Source organism: Stegodyphus dumicola, chromosome 6 (assembly GCF_044657685.1).
Source record: "Stegodyphus dumicola isolate Sdum_Otavi_A_Nest chromosome 6, ASM4465768v1".
NCBI lineage: Eukaryota > Metazoa > Arthropoda > Arachnida > Araneae > Eresidae > Stegodyphus > Stegodyphus dumicola.
In genome coordinates this window covers 219,015,613-219,031,042 of record NC_140773.1, presented here as the reverse complement: position 1 = coordinate 219,031,042, position 15,430 = coordinate 219,015,613, and the positions used below count along the sequence as shown (strand labels likewise).

The following is a 15,430-nucleotide window of genomic DNA, read 5'->3' as shown; positions in this document are numbered from 1 at the left end:
TATTTCGATTTGGCAACTCAAATTATGCCAAAATGACAAGTTTTGTAAAAATAGCACGAGTAGGTTTTTAAAAAATTAACTTTCAAAATTTTACCTTTTCAGTGTTAATTGAATTTTGTATATATCTACTAGTACATCTTTTATTTAATTACTAAATTTACTTGATTCCTTCTTACACAATTCGAAATTTAAGTTCAATAAAAATAAAATTCGCTACTATTTTCTGATTTATTTTTAAAATTTGTATCTTTTAGTAATCTTTATTATTTTTGAAAAAACTTTTGAATTTTGAATTTGAAATTCTTGAAATTTATAAATTTGCGTATAAAATTATTGCCGTCATCTTCAAGTAGATACATTTATAAGCCTGGCTGCAAAAATTAGAGCTTTTTATTCAAAATTTCTTAAGATATACCTGAATTTACATGTTGTCGCGTTTTGAAATTTGGCATATTTGTTACAAGTAGTAATAATGCTAAATGTGGTTTACGTACTTTGTTAAAATTATTTGAAAGAACGAATGATGCGCCTTTTTTTCCGTCGTACACAGTGAAAAAGAAAACAGAGTAGGTTACCATAAATTAAGAATTTAGCTAATTGAATTATTCTTGGCGCAAACTTAAAAATTACGCCAAGATAATTTGTTTTAATTTCTGGGTAAATTTCATACCAAATTTTATAAAATTTAATATTTAGGTATAATATGTGTCGTAGACTCAAAATATGGAAAACAAATCGGTATGTTATTTCAGAAAAAGTCCGATTCGTGTCAAAATACCTAAGTTGGATAAATGTTATACATAAATCTAATATATAACTAAATCACTATTTCAAGACGTGAAAAGGGGCAAGTTGAATTTAGTCAATTGGCCCAGTAAAACGGAGATGTAGAAACTGACCTTTCACTGCTTTTAAGTCACTGTCTGCTAGATTTTGAAAATGAGAATTAAGAAACGGAGAATATGAGTCATGTTTCCAGAAGTTTTTCAGTGTTAAATCTGTATCAAAAGTCACCTCAAAAAGCCTTTGAATTTTATCTTGCTTGATCGTATGTTCATTACTTGACACACCATTTATCACCCGAGACATTTTCGTTCCGGAAGTTGTTTCGTGAAGTGGTTTGTTCGTGATGGAATGCGTTTGTATTTTTTTCATACTCAAACCCAATGCTGTTCACGTAAACTGTATCAAATGATACAAATCCTAGCATAGTCTTTCATAATATTATAAGCCTTCTTTTGTCAAACGGCAAATATTAAAAGGGTAATGAAAGCAGTATTTAAATTGTGTCGTTTTCTTTTCATTTTAGTGTCATAGTTATGGATAATGGCACAGGGTTTTGTAAAGCTGGTTTTGCTGGAGATTCATCTCCACAAGTTGAGTTCCCATCGGTCGTAGGCAGACCAAGATATATAGTAAGTAAATAAAATAACAATAAAAAAAAAGAATGCCATGAAATTCATTCTGATTCTTAAATGCCTGATCATAACATAATGCTAGAACGTTAAAATGAAGAAAGTTATCTTACTTTCATGTGCAATGTGTGAACTAGGAAGAGTTTCAAATGTAAATAAATAACCAACACTTTTTAGACCTAGTTTATTATCGATAATTCTACAGCTACTGCATGCAGATTAATTAAAGGCATAGAAACCTTGACCGGAACAAAAGAACAAAGTAATTCAGTCACTTTTAAAGCAAAAAATGCAAAAAATTATCAACATATAAGAATAAAAAACAGAGCTCACCGAGTGGGGTAAAAGGGTTAGTATATATATATGATAAAAAAGAGAAAAAGAAATAGAAATATTGTTACGCGCAGAACGTAGATCCATATTGAAGAGGAAGAATGCTGATTGCGTAGAATACTGAAATGCCGATCTGCAATGAATAAGAAATTTGCCAGTTGAGGCAGTTTTTAATTCCAGTTTTATTTAAATTCATATTTATAGCCACAGTTCACTTAGCACGCTAAACGTGCCTATTTACAGAACATTTATATTTTTGAATACTATTGCGATAGGAAAACAGCGGAACGAAATTGCTCCCAAGCAGCAACAGAAATACTAGCGAAGTAAGCATTTATCCAATATGGCAGCTCACCAAAGAGGAAGGTTTTGGTTTATAAAGTTTTCAGTTTTCAAAAGTTTAGGTTCCGAAATGACTACATCATCAGCGTTAAGCAATTTGTGACATAGATTAATCTAGAGATGATGCAGTCCAGAAGTGTTATTATTATTATTATTAGAACAAAAAGGAAATAACCAAATTAAAAATGAGGAATTAAGAAGCTATTAATAAATTAAATTATAAAGCTGATTTAAATATTTGTTTTATCTTACATATGTTCCCTTCAAAGAGGAAAAGGCTTGGCGAGAAAAAATTCTTTTGAGAAGAAAGCATGAGCAAAGCAAGAGAACGTTTTTACAATATTTACAGTGTATAAGTTATTAATTACATTGTTTAATTACATTATTTACAGTGTGTAAGTCATCAAGGACATAGCCTGTAAGTTTCACTATGCCCCATCATTATTCATGAGTTCTCTTATATGTAAATTAGGAAATGCTTAAAAATCTAATTTAAAACTATTACATCAAAATATAATTTCTAAATAAAAGTAAATGGCAATAAATTGGCAAATACATAATTTTGAAAACTCTTAAGCTCTGTTTTCAAAACAGCCGAAAAATGTCTAGTGAAAGGTTTTTCAAAGTTTTTGACGAAATAGTTCTACAGAGTTCTTGACTGTTGCGAAAATTTGATATTATAACACACACAGTTTGTGCGTAATTGAATAAATTCTTCTGATTGCAAATGGAATGCAATAACATAATAATATAATAGAATAACTTTGAGGATTAATTAACTTGACCTCTCCAAACAAAATCAGTGTACCAACTTGCTGATGGTGGGGGATGCTTAAGTACAAAAAATAAAAAAAAACCTCCATTCCTTGAAAAAGGTAACTAGTTTTTAGCATTGTAAAATTATCAAAGTTTGCTCAAATCTTTCATATTAATTAATTCATTAATTAAAATATAAAAATTATACAAAGTTAAGATTGAAGTTTAAGACAAATAACAAGACAAGTTTAAGACAAATAAAAGTCTTTTAAACTGTCAGACTGGAAAAAGTCAAAAATCAGGATGTAAGGATCTTAAGTTTTACTAACGTTTATTTTATTTTAAATCTTTACTATCACTTCTTATTTTCTACTTCCGGCCAGAATTATAAGCGTGAAGGAGTTTATGCAAAGTTGTCTGGCGAACGCCAAGTATTTAAGTGTGGCCTTTTTGCCAAGCAGAAGAGAGGAAGCCGTGAGTTCGAAGCAGGCCGCTTACCTTAGAAGTTACGCAGTTGCTACTTTGCCTTCCAGGCCAGAGGTTTTAATCCTCTTGATAAATTAAACGTATTGTAGTGTTCACAGTCTCTGTGCTACATACGCTTCCTGTTATTATAAGGCCAATCTTATTCTAAAGTTAAATTAGAGTTTAGTTTTATTTTGATATCTTTTAAGTTAGACCCCGAGTGGAGGGTCATTGTATTCCGAAGTACGGAAGTCATTGTATATAAAGAAAAAATAAAGGGTTTTGTATACCCTTCGTCTGTATCCTGTCTACTTACTACAATTAGTGAACATAGCTTTAGTAAGCTCTCTGTTCTAGTCAGGTCATTGTATGTTTCCGAAGAAGGTAAGAAGAAACATTGAACCTGATAAGGAAAATAAATTGTCATAATTAGGTTTTAAAATCTTCATCAGTTTACAAGTCATAATAGGGTAAGAAATTTTGATGCATAACTTGGAAAACTAAAATTAATTAATTTTGTACTGAAAAGGGATTCTACTATTTCTAACAGTTAATTGAAATTCACTAGCTGGGTTGAAAGGCCTGAGTCTGGTTGAGTAGACAATAGATTTCTTTTTAGTAACTTCAGAATATTGTTTTAAAATTTTGGAAGGACCTGAAAAAGGAGGAGAATGTTTACGGGTATTAGAATATTGAAATTCTAATCACCTATTTTAAAATTGCTGGGTTTATAATGGGTGTCATATCTTTCTTTATTTATACATCAGGATAATCATCAGACGTTTTTTTAGCAATTTTTCTAGCTTCTTCCTTTGGTGGGTGCATTTTATGGTTTTCAATCAGAGAATCATAATTTACCATACATTAAATAAAAAGGTGGCAATTTTGTTACAGAATGTGGTGTATTATTATATTCTTCGGTGACTTGAGGTAATAATTTAGTTCATGCAATATTGACTTGACAAGAATTTAATTTACATTTTAATCTAGATATAATAGTTTTATTTACTCTTTCGACTTTTATCATTAGTTTAGGTCTATTAGCAATAGTTAATAATTATTTCACATTATTGTTTTTCAGAAAATTTTTGAATTTTGAAGAAGTAAAAGCGGCATTTCTCTCATTTAAAATTTTCTTTTTTACCTGAATTTGAAAAATTTGTTTTAAACAATTTATATAAGTATCAGTAGCTACACTTTAGAGGTAAATGTCCATATATAACGAGTTGCATGATCATTAATTATGGGAATATAATCTTTAGTAGAATTATAATAGTTTAACCACCAGCAGTATCAATAGATAATAGTTCAAAAGATTCACTAACAGATGGAAATGCTTGCATGAAATCAAATCGCTTTTGTTTCTTTTTCTTATTAAATTGACAGACTTCACAATGTTCACAATAGTTGATATCTTGAATAATTCCTGCCCAATAATATTGAGCAGAAAGTAAATTTTGCATCGGGGACACACCAATATGACCAAATTCAGTATGAGCTATTTGAAGTATATTAGTACGAAGAGATATTCGTATTATAATTTCATATAATCCTTGTTTCTTAATAGCTAACACGTCATTAATTTTCTTATACTTAGGATTACATACATTATCTAAATTTTGATGCTCTTTAATTTCTTCTAATGATAATAAATGGACTTGCAAACTCACATGTTGACAAATAGGATTTCTAGTTAACATATCAGCTTCAATACAGGTATAACCTTCCTTATACTGTATATCAAAATCATATATAGATGATTTTAATGACCATGTGAATAATTTGCCTGTAGGATATTTAATGTTCTTGAGCCGAACTAGAGCAGCATGATTAGTATGTACAGTAAAATAATTACCATGTAATAAGGTATCTCTCTCGCTTTCCTAGCGTGCCTTCGTGGTGTAGTGGTTCTGCACGCTGGGCCGGTATCCAGAGATCCGTGGTTCGATTCCTGGCGAAGGCGTTGCTAATTTTTCATCTTGCCTGCCTCCAAAAAAATACATAATGTCTCTACAATGTAAATAATAATAGAATCTATCTATGGCATCAGCAATGGATAAATACTCTAGTTCAGTAATTGTATAATTTTGCTCGTAAGACCTTAATTTTCTTGAATGGAAAGCAATTGGATGTAAATTACTACCTGGGTGCTCTTGTTTCAAAATTGCAAGAGCACTTTTAGATGCATCTACAGTAAATGACAAGGATATTTCGGATTAAATAAAGCTAAAATGGATCTAGAAATTAACGCATCTTTTAAATTTTGAAAAGCTATTTGACATTCAGTTGTCCATTTATAGAAAGTATTTTTTAAGTAAATTTATTAAAGGGGCTCTAATTTTTGGATAATTTTGAATAAATTTATGGTTTACATTAATACTTCCTATAAATCTTTGTAATTCTTTAACATTTTTGGGAGGTTATAATTTTTAAATAACTTCAATATTTGCATCAATAGACTGATATTTTCATGCTTGAACTTCATATCCAAGAAAATTTATCTTTTCTTTAGCAAATTTACACTTGGATTGTTTTCATTTTATATTCTCTTTTTCACGTATGCCCAAATAATATCTTAAGATGTTTTAGATGTTCATCAAAATTTGAGGAAAATACCATAATATCATCAAAATAATTTAAGGCAAATTGAAATCTGATATTTGTTTAAAATTTGTTTAGGGCTCTGGTAAATTCATATTAAAATTTAAGGGTTATTTTATGTTAAGTATAGAGTATGTTGAGGCAGTACTGGTTCTGAAGCAGAGGCCTGTCATTACCTCTGTACAGTTGCTCCTTTAACCCTCTCCATATATGACAATGTTGAAGGTTCTCATTTTATGACTGAATGTAATTGGAATTTGCGTTGATTCACTATTAACGACGAATCACTTTTTAAATTTCTGCCACCAAATTACTGTAATTCCATCTTTAAAGAAATTAAATAATGAAGAATCTGCATAAATGTATGTATGTTTCTCTCATAGTGATAAAACAACGGTACCTCATCATCTTTTGAATAACTTACGTCTCCACCCGAATATGGGCATCTGGAAGCAAAAATTTGGAATTTGTTTTATTATCTATTTTATATTTTGTAAATTTTTTATGAGTTTTTTTTATTAAGAAACTGAATTTCAAAGCGAGCAATGGCAACATTGTACGGAAAACAAATTTGTCTCCAGCGCGCGAGATTGTGTATTGGAAAATCTAAAGATGTACTGTTTTAAATATTTTATGATATTGCTGTTGAACTGAACTTCATTGTTTAAGTGAGAAGAACCTGATATTTAATAAATACAGGTAATACACAAAACGTTAAAAAACACTCCTTTGAATGTAATATAAAATGTGCAAACATTCAGATTTTTTTATACTTTTTTTTATTATGGAATGTATCAGTGCAGTTCCCAAAGGCCAGTTACCTTATGCAAGGAATGGAGGCTTTTTAAGTAACTGCCTTAGAACCCTGAGCCACCGGTGCAGAACAGACACACTGGCTACCTCAAGTGGATAGCCCTACTGATGGAAGTGTTTGCTTAGAAGTACTGTGGGAGGCCTTCCAGTTCGGTAAAATAAGGAGTTGCAAATGAAAAGATAACAAAAGTGAAACCATAATTTCTGCAGTATTGCGCCTCCGAATGATAATTGATCAATATGAAAATCGGTGTCCTATATTGTTATATATTTCAGTTATTATAAGTAATGTTTATATATAAGTTTTAGTGACACTCTGTGGTGACAAAACTTTTCCATGAAGAATTGTGATTATGTGAACTAACTCTAAAAGAAAAAGACTTTTGGACTGACATGCTAAAAAATTTAATAGGACTCTAAAAAATAAATTAATTTTTTTAATTGATATTTAAAAATTATACTTTACAATTATTTAATTAATTATATTGGTATACAAATATACAAAATTTTATAATTTGCATTTTTCTTCATTTACTACTGCTTTAAAGCTTTTTCTTTTATCGTTACGTCTTTTTCTCTTTGAAGGGGGTATGTAAGAAAAATATAAAAATATGTAAAAGATAATCTGTAATTTAAATTAGCAATGTAAATATTTCCCTGTATCCTGAAAATAGTAATCTCTCTTTGCCCTGCGTCCTTCCGAGATTAATCCATGCCGTATGATTGTTACGTAATTCTGATGATGTAAACGGAACGAAAACTCAAATAGCCAATAATAATTTTGCATCAGTATTAATTATCCAATCAAATTGCACTGAGAACAAAAACTAACTGAGTCAGAATTAAGATTTCACCCTGAACATAAAGCATTCGCTTGCTACGCTTAGGCCTAGCTGGACTACTGTCTGCTGTTTCCTTCTTACTGCAATGTTATCAAAAATGTAAATCTTTTGAAATAGGCGCAAATAATGTGCGAAGTTTTTTGTGGGCACCACAGGTTTGCTGAAATGAAATAAAAGATTTAATCTGCTCGGCTGCCAGTTTCTTATTCATTATCGATCAACATTTCTACGCCATCAAAATTCCTTCTCTTCATTACTTATAAATTTTTTCCTATTAAATATATATATATATATATATTGAAAAAGAAAATGTAAAGCTAACTGGTAATTAGACGTAAGACCTATATATATATATATACGTTTGCCGCGGCTGATTGTAGAAAAGAGGGGCGATGAACAACTAGATGTTATAGCTGTCCCATATACAAAACTTTAACGTTCTACGGCTAATCCTTTTTTAATTATGTGAGATATATACATACGTATGTGCAGACATCATGAGAAAATCTCTTTTTAATCCATTTTAAATCAGTTTTGTAATCCATTTTAGAAAAGAGAATCCTTTATTTTATCCGTGCGTACGTATGTAATACAAAAAAATCGTTCAAATGGATTCGGATTCCAAAGCGCTCAAAATGGATATTTTCTTTAAAATATGATATCCGAAATTTTTCGCGATTACATTACTTCCTTTACTAATATTAAAAAATAAATAAAATTAAATTAATTCATTTTTTGCCTCTTAAGAATTGTTGCCAAAAATTATCAATCTGTAGATAATAGTTATAAGCTGTGTATACCACTTTACAGCCTGTTGTTGCCGGTTTAGATTACCGCAGTTTCTACGTGGGAGGAGAAGCCCAAGCTAAAAGAGGCATTCTTGCACTCTCTTATCCCCTCCAACAAGGCATTATTCGAAACTGGGATGACCTAGAGGTCATCTGGGATCACACCTTTAGTCATCTTCTGGAAGTAGATCCTTCCGAGTATCCTGTCATAGTTTCAGAAGCTCCCAAGAACCCACTACGGAACAGAGAAAAAATGTTGGAAGTAAGGAAAATCTAAGCATGTATGTGATTATTCTATGATTTTTTATCATTATTCATCATTTTTTCCAAATTATTTGATTGATTTCCCTGCATTAAATAATACTCTGAGTCAAAGAATTAATGTTTCACTGTAATTTTCAAGACTTTATGTTATTTAATAACAAAAGGCTTTTAAGCAAACATACTGTTACTTGCGTACAGATTCGTAATGGATTACTGAATGTACACAGATAAGATGATAGCTCGACGAACTTTATTTTCCCAATAGAAACACTTCACACCTCTAGAACCTTTCACAAAAGCACTCGTATAGGTCTTCTCTGTATGACAGAGCACAATCAGTACTTTCCATTTGAAACTTCTGAGAACGTTAAACACAACTCAATGCAATGCGTATCCAACGAGCGTGGTTTTCAATATACCGAACTCAAATCTGTTCTAAAAACAACTGAGAACTGATGCTTTCTCCCGTCTTCCCCCAGCCGCCGAGGAATTTCCGTACTTTCGATTTCTCGAAATTGCTGGAATGCATATTCAGTTACAAATGCATATAGAGCCGGATACAGTTACAGTTACATTTAGGAATCAGATCAGTTACAGTTAAACAGGAATTGGGCCGAAGTGCGACCCAGTGTGGCAACTTTTGGCAATTTTTCGCCAAATTTGGCAGTAAAATTTAGTCGCAAAAACCAGCGCCAACTTGGCGCTATCTCTCTTGGCGAAATAGCCATTTACTTCAATGTTAAATGAAGTTGCCGCTGTAACCTTATTTTTCCGGCGAAGCCTCACTCTCTTGAGGTCTTCATGTTAAATTATACAAGAGATCCTATAATTTACATATAATTTTCCTAAATATGTTTACCATATATACAAAATTCGTAACTGTATTATATTTTTGAAAACAGAAATACCTTTGGCCTGACGATGAATAATTGGAAACTTATTCTCAATAACAATTATTTCGATTACTATAGATATTGTTCGAAACTTTCAACTGTCCAGGAGCTTTTATTGCGATTCAAGCTGTCTTGTCTTTGTACACTGGCGGCAGAACTACGGGCATAGTACTCGACTCTGGAGACGGTATCAGTCAAGCAGTCCCTGTCTACGAAGGTTACGCGATTCACCATGCCATCTGGAGAATTGAATACGCAGGCCGAACTCTCACGGACTACCTACGACAGCTACTGACGGAAAGGGGCTATTATTTTACGACATCAGGTAAAAAAGAACTTTTACAAGATGGATTGAGTTAGCTATTAAAATGAAATTAATAATGTCAAAATAATATTATTGCGTAGATTTAGATTGATTGATGACGAAGCCGATTTATTAGTCAGTATTGCATAAAAGACAGTTCCAAAGACACGTTTACAGCGGTCGAAAAACTACGATAAACACGTTAAAACAATCAACTACACAGCTTTCAGGCTATAACTGCGAAGACAGCTTCAGGACAAAGTACTGAAGTACAGCTTCCGACTCGGTTGATCGCTCTCGAGCTAATCTTCGAACTCAAAGCACTACTTCTGGATTCTACATACTCAAGATACTTTTCACGATAAACTGCTACTTCGCGTAGAGGCAGGGTATTTATAGCTTTTAACCTGCGTTAGAGAACATTCTCGGGAAAGCCTGTAAGAATTCGTTCTAGAATGTTCTTGCTCTGGCTATAGCATATCACCGATTTCGTCGCCAAATGGGCGATTTCGCACCAAATCTGGCAACCTTGCCTTTCCCTGACATTTTATGGCGACCTTAAATCCGCTTTGCGGTGAAGCTATCTTACCGAAGTTGGGCATTTCGCAACAATATTAATGTCTAAATACTGTAAAAACACATTTAATTCATAGATTGATTGATTCTTAAGTTTCGAGCATGTGAATGACGTATCCGCTGAGATGTGAAGACAAAGGAAAGACGTTAATTTCACTGCGTTTTGGTCCTCGTTTCTTGCGAAGAAAGAATGATTTTCGTCTTTGAAAAACTACCAAGACGTTGGCAGAAAATCATAGATTTGAGTGATGATTACTACCCGCACTACAGGTACTATTTTCATGTTGTTGGTTTTTTTTTTTTTTTTTTTTTTTTTTTTTTGTCCTAACAGCTTTATTTATAATGTTTTTGTTGGAAAACTTTCGTTACAACCAGATACGTACTATACGAATAAAATTATTAAGAAAATGATAGTTATTGAAATTTAGACAAAACTTTTGTGTCAAAATTAAGTCGAAACCAAAGTTTTAATACTATATATTAATATATTCTTTAAAGTTTGATACTTTTGATGTAGATAAGCAAAATACAGACGTGAACATGACAATTTTAAACGCAAATCCCAGTTAAATTTTTGGTGTCCGCTGAAAGCGGAGAAGATGACGGAAAAGTAGTAATAGAAAAGAAAACAAAAGAAACATCACAGACGTAAATAGTCACAATAATAAATACCTTAGTAAAAAATAAAGTAGCAGCAAAACTTTTAAAATTTTAATGCATCATTGTATACACTAAGTAAACATATCATTTAATTTTTTGAATAAGTGATGTTCCATTTCAGTAATTATTGCAAAGTAGTTTCAGTAACTATTTCTGTAAACAGAAATTTAAAAATAAATCTTTTTATTGTGAGGAAAGAATTACTTTTAAAAACAAAGCAATAGTTAAATTTTTAAAAATATCATGAGCAGTTTAAAAAAACTTTGGTTTCCCTTGATAAGTTTAACATCTTTTTCAACATGTTATAAACTGAAAAAAACCCAGACCGAAAATCACTGCTTTGAACAACAACTGCTCAATTTCTTTAATTTTATTTTATAATTCAAATAAGAATTTGAATCTTTTGTTTATTTACTTGCGATGTTCCACAAGAATTGTGCAACATTTCTATCTTTCCTTATTTGTTTGTGTAACATTTCTAACCGCTTTCAGCTGAACATGAGATCGTTCGAGATATAAAAGAATCTCTTTGCTTCGTAAGCCAGGACTTCGTAAACGACATGAGAGTTTGCTCCAGAAATCTTTCAGCCTTTAATCATGAGTACGTTCTACCAGATGGACAAGTTTTAACTGTGGGATCGGAAAGATTTCGCTGTCCAGAGTTACTTTTCCGTCCTTCTTATGTGAACTTAGAAGAACCTGGATTTCAGGTAAAAGTCACGATTTCGTGATATACCCCTTTGTCTTTTTTTTAATCTTAAAATCAAATACTATCATTGTTTTTACTTCTTATAAAATAGGAACATCACTGTTTATTTTACCAAGTATATAGCAAGTTTTTCTACTTATTTGGGTTAAATAGTTCTGGATTAAAGGGTGTTGGAAGCCAAAAATCTTCAAAAAATGGAGATTTGGGATTTTTTGCAATTTCAAATTCTCTAATTTTAGCTTTCTAAAAATACCATGTTTTAATCTCTATGAAAATTAGAACGGTCAAAAAAACTATTTCATTTATCATCGAATGCTTTGATAAATGAGGATTTTTACATAAAAATGCATTTTTCTCCAAATGTGATTTTTTATACTCGATGTACCTATTCTCAAGAACTATTGCTCACATTTATGTAAGTTTTTATAGATTATTTGTTGTATTTCCACATATTTACTCAAATGAGCTTTTTGTGGTAAGTTTTAAAAAAAATTAAAATTTTTTTTCTGAGAAAAGCGCTAAATTTTACTATGCCTAATACAATATTATATAAATTACTCTAAAATTTAAAATGCTTCAAAAGCTCATTTCAGCGTAATCAGACAAGTGTACTTTAATTACACCAAAAATTTCAAACGTGTATCTACAGCAGATGTTGAGAAAAGGTGTATCGAAAATGGACAATTTAACATTGTCGGTATAGGGAGTTCCGATTCCCCTTAAATAAGAGAATAAACAAGCGTAAGGAGAGCAGATTTGACAGGACAAACTTTTAGTGTACATTTTTGCTATGATAAAAAAATACAGTTAAAGCTTTGGTTTCAGTACAAACCTATAATATATATACTATGAATATTTTATTACGTGTATATATATATATATATATATATATAATTACAAAACAATTCTTTTGAAAACAAAATTTAAACATGCCTAGTAGTTTCGCGCATTATCATTAAAGACACAAAGTAAGAACTTTAGAACCAATTTTTCGCAAAGATCAAAATTTCAAATTCGTAATTAATAAATTTCATATAATCTTATAAATGCAGCAGTTTTAAACAGTTAAAACCAAAACTTTTCAAGCAAGCAAAATCCCATTTAAAAAAATCGATAAAATTTAAAGAAAAATGAACGAAAACAGAAGAGGAATTCAATCAACTTCAGTGCTACTTCTTCAGGGAGGAGAAACAGTGAAATCAACTGAAATTTCTTTTCTACAAAAATCTTTGCTTTTCTGTATCCAGAATTATCCGATGAAATATTTCAATGTATTTTACTTATAATAATTCATCCGAAAATTCTGGTCCTTCCCCAAAGCAAGTAAAAATATATATTCTAATTAGAATAATTAGAATAACTTGAAATAAAAATAATTCTATTTTATTAAAAGAATTGAAAACGAAAGTGAAAAAACAAAATACTTCAGTGAAAAATTAAATCCAAATATTTACCTTTCAACAGATAATCCAAAGACTAAACTGTGATATATACAATTCATAAAATATTAATCAAACGAATATATATACATGCGTTTGGATAACTTGTTGGATTTGGTTAATTTGATGACGACAAAGGATTCGAGGGCTAACTTCCGAAGGGAAGGGATGCCTTCTTGGAGGACGTTTTAAAGGAAACTGGCTCGTATACATGTTACACATGGGATAAATCGCAAAACCGCTCTTGTAGACAACCCGTTTACCGGGAATCAAACCACGGACCAATTACTATTGCTCAGCGACTTTGTCGCTCTACCACTGGTGGAATGCTTTCTGTTAAAGCCATGTTTGCAGTGCTAATAAGTGACATATAAAAAGCACCTAATAAATAAAGATTAACTCTAAGACAATAGGACAGGACTTTGATTTTAAGGTATACATGCTAACAATTATACATTAAATTAGAATTCCAGTCATAGGATCTAACCTACTTTACTATCATACAAAGTGTCGAGATCTCAAAGTCTGGCTAGACAACTCACAACAGATAAAGAGTGTAAAAAGCCCTTTGTTAATTTACCACAATCCTTTAACAGAAAGGGACGGACTTCGTGTCACAAAAACACCGACTCCTTGCGGTGAGAATTCAAGATAAATTTAACAATAAATTCGAAAGATAAAGAAGTAGTGCTAGACTTCACAATTAAATTTAACGTACTACGAAGTGAAAAGATATATTGCTGTTTTTATGTAGAAGCTAACTTTTTGCTTAGGTTTCCTTGTTTTCAGCCAGTGTGAATCTGACTTTTAAAATTTTAGGAAGTCATTTATGACTCAATCATGAGGTGTGACGTCGATATCAGAAGATATATAATGCAAAATGTACTCCTTTCCGGTGGCAGCACAATGTTCCCTGGTATGGAGCAACGTTTGCACCACGAACTGAAACATATGTGTCCTTTTGACGTACACGTCTGTGCTCCAAAGGAAAGAAGGTATGCTGCTTGGGTCGGAGGCTCCATTCTAGGATCTTTGTCAACTTTCCGGGACATCTGCGTCACACGTTCTGAGTACAACGATTATGGACCTCGAATTGTGCACAGAAAATGCTTCTGATACATTGCAACAATCTTAGATCAATTTTAACAAATATTATATATTTCGAGGCAAAATAATTAAAATCAATTTTATGCTCCAGACTGTTGTTGATTAATTTTTTTCTCTAAAGCAAACCCATTATTAAAATCAGTTTTATTTCCACCTTTCTATATCATTCCAGTTTCTTCGATAAGAATACTCTTGTGATCAAACAGTTTTATATAGAAGCATTTGAGGAAATTAATAATATAACTCATTTAAAAATATTTTCTTTTAAATCTTCTTCTATTTTTCAACTCTTAAATAATTTTAATGTTCTTCTTGAATCGAAATAAATTAATCAAGACCAAAAGACATTCTGCATGTAAAGATATTAATTAAATAAATGCATTTAAAACTACAGTAGTGGCCAAAATTGTGGACACTTTTGGAAATTTTTATGTTTTTGAACTTTGTATGCTTATAGAAAACGTTACGTTTCACAAAATGCAAACTTGTATGTATCATTTTAAAGAGAATTTATTACTAAATCCAATACAAAACACAAAATTCAATTATTTGCAATACAAAAAAAAGTTAAACGATAATAGTTATCGATATACATTTGATAGTGATAATTGCAGTGAGTTATCAGTACTTAGTAGGGTACCCTTTATTTTTGATTACAGCTTCACATCGATGTTTCATTGAGCTGACAAGAGTTTTAAGCTCTTCTTTCGTTATTACATGATGCCAGGAAACAATTATAGCCTCAATTAGTTCCCTTTTATTTGAGGGGCGCCTCATTCGGACAAGAGTTTTCAAACAGTGCTACAAATTTTCGATAGGATTGAGGTCAGGACTACTTCCTGGCCATTTCTATAGGATTGAGGTCAGGACTGTTTCCTGGCCATGACAACAATTTAATGCTCTTTGTACGAAACCACTCTTTCGATATTTTGGCCGTGTGGCAAGGAGCAGAATCCTGCTGAAAAATAAACGAAGCATTGTCGGGAAAGAGATCTCTGATGGAAGGTAGAAGTTTTGGTTCTAGAATAGTGTCAATGTATTTTCTGGCATTCAGTGTCCCATCGATGACGTGAAGGCGACCAATACCATCTGCTGACATGCATGACCAAATCATAACAGTAAC

General features: G+C 31.5%; 1 protein-coding gene across 1 annotated transcript; it reads left to right on the top strand.

The window, feature by feature from the left end:
- Positions 1-1,310: 1,310 nt before the first annotated feature.
- On the top strand, positions 1,311-14,385 carry LOC118189650 (actin-6-like). Its single transcript, XM_035360310.2, has 5 exons — positions 1,311-1,415; positions 8,378-8,617; positions 9,591-9,837; positions 11,545-11,762; positions 14,020-14,385. The coding sequence occupies exons 1-5, from the start codon at positions 1,320-1,322 to the stop codon at positions 14,314-14,316; spliced, it is 1,098 nt and encodes a 365-aa protein (XP_035216201.2). The 5' UTR covers positions 1,311-1,319; the 3' UTR covers positions 14,317-14,385.
- The last annotated feature ends 1,045 nt before the right edge of the window (positions 14,386-15,430 follow it).

Excerpts from the sequence above, each read along its gene's own strand:
- LOC118189650 (XM_035360310.2), top strand. The coding sequence starts at position 1,320 with ATGGATAATGGCACAGGGTTTTGTAAAGCTGGTTTTGCTGGAGATTCA. Across the intron at positions 8,618-9,590 it reads ACAGAGAAAAAATGTTGGAA|ATATTGTTCGAAACTTTCAA; the intron begins GTAAGGAAAATC and ends CGATTACTATAG. Across the intron at positions 9,838-11,544 it reads CTATTATTTTACGACATCAG|CTGAACATGAGATCGTTCGA; the intron begins GTAAAAAAGAAC and ends AACCGCTTTCAG.